Source organism: Berkeleyomyces rouxiae, assembly GCF_048999995.1.
Source record: "Berkeleyomyces rouxiae strain 22BRR77 chromosome Unknown BrBRR77_ptg000009l, whole genome shotgun sequence".
Taxonomy (NCBI): Eukaryota; Fungi; Ascomycota; class Sordariomycetes; order Microascales; family Ceratocystidaceae; genus Berkeleyomyces; species Berkeleyomyces rouxiae.
The window spans coordinates 892,142-895,279 of record NW_027396499.1 but is presented as its reverse complement, the minus strand read 5'-3'; the positions used below and the strand labels follow the sequence as shown (position 1 = coordinate 895,279).

The 3,138-nt window shown below is 49.8% G+C and overlaps 1 protein-coding gene across 1 annotated transcript; it reads right to left on the bottom strand.

Moving 5' to 3' along the window:
- Nucleotides 1-900: 900 nt before the first annotated feature.
- On the bottom strand, nt 901-1,947 carry BROUX77_006832 (uncharacterized protein; the record flags this gene model as incomplete). The annotated part of the gene is made up of 1 exon (XM_073751860.1): nt 901-1,947. The coding sequence occupies one exon, from the start codon at nt 1,945-1,947 to the stop codon at nt 901-903; it is 1,047 nt and encodes a 348-aa protein (XP_073602979.1).
- Between the last annotated feature and the right edge of the window lie 1,191 nt (nt 1,948-3,138).

Genomic DNA, 3,138 nt, shown 5'->3' with positions numbered 1-3,138 from the left:
GAGTGATCTGTTCGACTTCCCATACTTCGAGGCCATCGGCTATCTCTGGAAGGTTTCCCTTGATTTTCGGATCTCCTTTCCACGGTTCAGGTAGATTCACTCCAACCACATTGTGCATCTTCTTGTACTTTTTAGCTAGGCCAACCTAGTACGCGATGTCACCGATGCGCTTCAAGACTTTCACTGGAATAAATATCGGTGCAGGTTTTGGTTCGCTCTTCTTAAAGTTAGAACTCCGCGTGCTCAGTCCTACCTAATCCATGACGTTGAATTCCCAATCCAATCGGTTCTTGTGGTAGTTTTTCGCCTGGTTTGCCGTTGCGTGTTTCCAAGCTCTCATGATGCTAGCCTTCAGCCCAGCAATCTTACTGATCCTTTCCGCCACATCCCTTGCACGGTGAGCTCCCTGAGGGTTCAGTGTACTCGATGAATTTGGGGCAGTAGCCGTACAACGCTTTGTGTAGGCTGACAGCAATCGCGGCATTGGTGTGCATGTTTCTTGCAAACTCTGCTGCTCTTAAAACATTTGCCCATTGCGCCGGCTCCCCTGAGCAGAAGATCCATAGATACTGCCCGAGCTCCTGGTTCATTCTTTCAGTTTGGTCGTCAGTTTGAAGGTGATAGGCCGTCGACAGTTTCCTTTGTGTCTCTCTGTATTCACAGAATTATTTCTAGAACCTGGAGGCGAACAACATATCTATATCTGATACGATCACTTCTAGGATCCGGATCTGCACTCTACGTAGAATAAAAGCCCCGCAAACTTCGATAGGTTCAGCATCTTCTTGGTGGGGACCAGAATGCACGTCTTGGTCAGACGGTCCACCATCACTAACACTGCATCACAGACTTCGCCCAACTTCTGGCTGAAGCTTCGTGGTAGGCTTATTACAAAGTCGACTAAGATCTCCTGGTATGGGTCCCCTTAGGACTCAGACGCTTCTTCACCACGTCCTGAAAAGGACAGCTGCGCTCCATATGGCCAAACTTGCGGCAGCCGTAGCACTGGGGGGCTACTGCTGACTTTGCTGCCTTTCTCCGTGCCTTCTTAAGCTTGCGTCGCTCTTTTGCTTGTTCTGCTTGTTGCTGCTCTTTGTCCGTCGGCTTGGCATTCTTTGCCTCGGTCACCCTGAAGCTAGCGAGCCACAGTCTGTTGAGCGTATAGCACACCTCTTCAACCGATTCGAACTCTACGACGCTCTGCATCATAAACTCGCGCTGCAGCCAGTCAGGGAAACAACCTACTATGCGGACCGCCTCAAACTTGTCATTGGGCCTAGACCTGGCTTCGAGCAGGAACAGGCGTCTCTGATACTCCGTCAAGAAAACTAGGGGGTCTTCGTTTTTCTTCGCGGTTAGACTGAGCAACAATTTAACCGCGTCCATCCTGCGCTGCAGCGGATTGACGTGCTCCTTAGGCACAAGCGCCGTCTTCCGGATCTTCACATGGAGAGACATCTCGTGGCGCTTAACAACAGCCTTTATCATCTCGTACAGCTTCATTTCCCGCCTTTCGGCCGCAAGACGCTGCTGTTCAATCGCAAGGCACAAAAGTTCAGCCATACGGCACTGCTGTTCAGCCGCACGGCACTGCTGTTTGCTTATCTGGGTGAAAAGTATTTGCAGGAAGGCGTTAACGTCCCCCATAGGGACCATGCTCGGAGCCGCCATGGTCTCCGGCGCCACAGAGTCGCCCTGTCGCAGCGGCGCGCCCTGCTCCGGTTTCTCTGAGCCATGACCAGCGGACTCAGGGGGCGGAGGAAGACTGTCCGACGCTGCGGCGGGATTCTCCGATCTTCCGGTCTTTTGCGGCACAGCACCTAGGACACTAGTGCCAGAGTCCTCCCCAGAGCCAGCAGGCCGAGCCTGTGTGACATCCATCTTGGGAGCGACCGTCTCATAGTTCAACTTGGTGGCGGCGCTGCGAAGAACCCTCGTGGAAGCCATTGTAAAAATAAGAGATATTCAAAAAAAAAAAAAAAAAACAGTTAGTGGAGAGTAAACGATCGTTTCAAAGATAGGTGTCTGTAAAATCGCAAATCTCAACTTGGCTTTGAAAGGAAAGACAAGTGTCAAATGGTTGCTACTCGACGTTTCATATAAAGCTTTGTGCATGGCCTTTCCCTGAATGCTGACTCAGCGGTCATTGGGGGACTGTGACCTCGTCCACTTTCGCTCCGTGAGTTACCGCACACGTTTGTCAGGGGGACACAGCCATGATCCTGGTCCCTGATCACGGAATGCTGCGTACTCTTGCATATTTCGACACAAAAGCCTCTACATTCTATCTGAACAACAGCCCCGACGGTTCTTCTTTTGGAAATGTAGAATATGTGGAATTATCATAGGTTGGTCCGCCGGAAGTCTCTGATGTTACTCAGTGCTAGTAATTACACGAGGCTTTGGTGTTGATGGCTGAAGGACAAGGAAAGACGAACCCTTGCCTACGCCTTCATGACGGCCTTGCTACTTAAATGCTCGGAGCAGTTAATTTAAGTGCGGGGACGTGGCTAGCAGACACTGCGATATGGTCTTATGTTGACGACCCAGGTGCTTGGAATGCAGCTGCCAGAGTACCAGATGGAACGGAAGAATTAGCCCGCAGCATAGAGGCAAGGCGGGACTATATGGCCAACGGCCGCAACAGTATAGGCTTCTGTAGCCTATTCCCAATTACCAGAATAGACATACTTTAGTCTGTTGATTCGATCTGAGTAGGTAATTCATAGGGGCTAGGAAGACTTGTGGAGAGTTATTGTTGGAAACTATCATGGTTGTGGTGGAAGAAATTGAGAAATGTACCCAAGCAAGTGATGAACTACGTTGCGCTTTTTGAGGAAATATCGCTCTTCAGTTACAACAGACAATATATTGTCAGAAAAAGAGTGCCTCCTTACATATATGGGTGTCCCTCACATAGACGAGGGCCTCACATAGATGAGTGCGCCACAGTCTCGTATAGATAAGTGCGCACACGACTGAACATACGAGGAGTATACAAGGGACGCCAGGAGGACGCCCAGAACCTAGAACAGAGAGAGTTAATAGATCATCGATTCACACATATATAGGTATACACATAATGATACTCATGTTACCCTCTCTTCCTTGGTTCTCATCCAGGTTTTTATCGGTGGC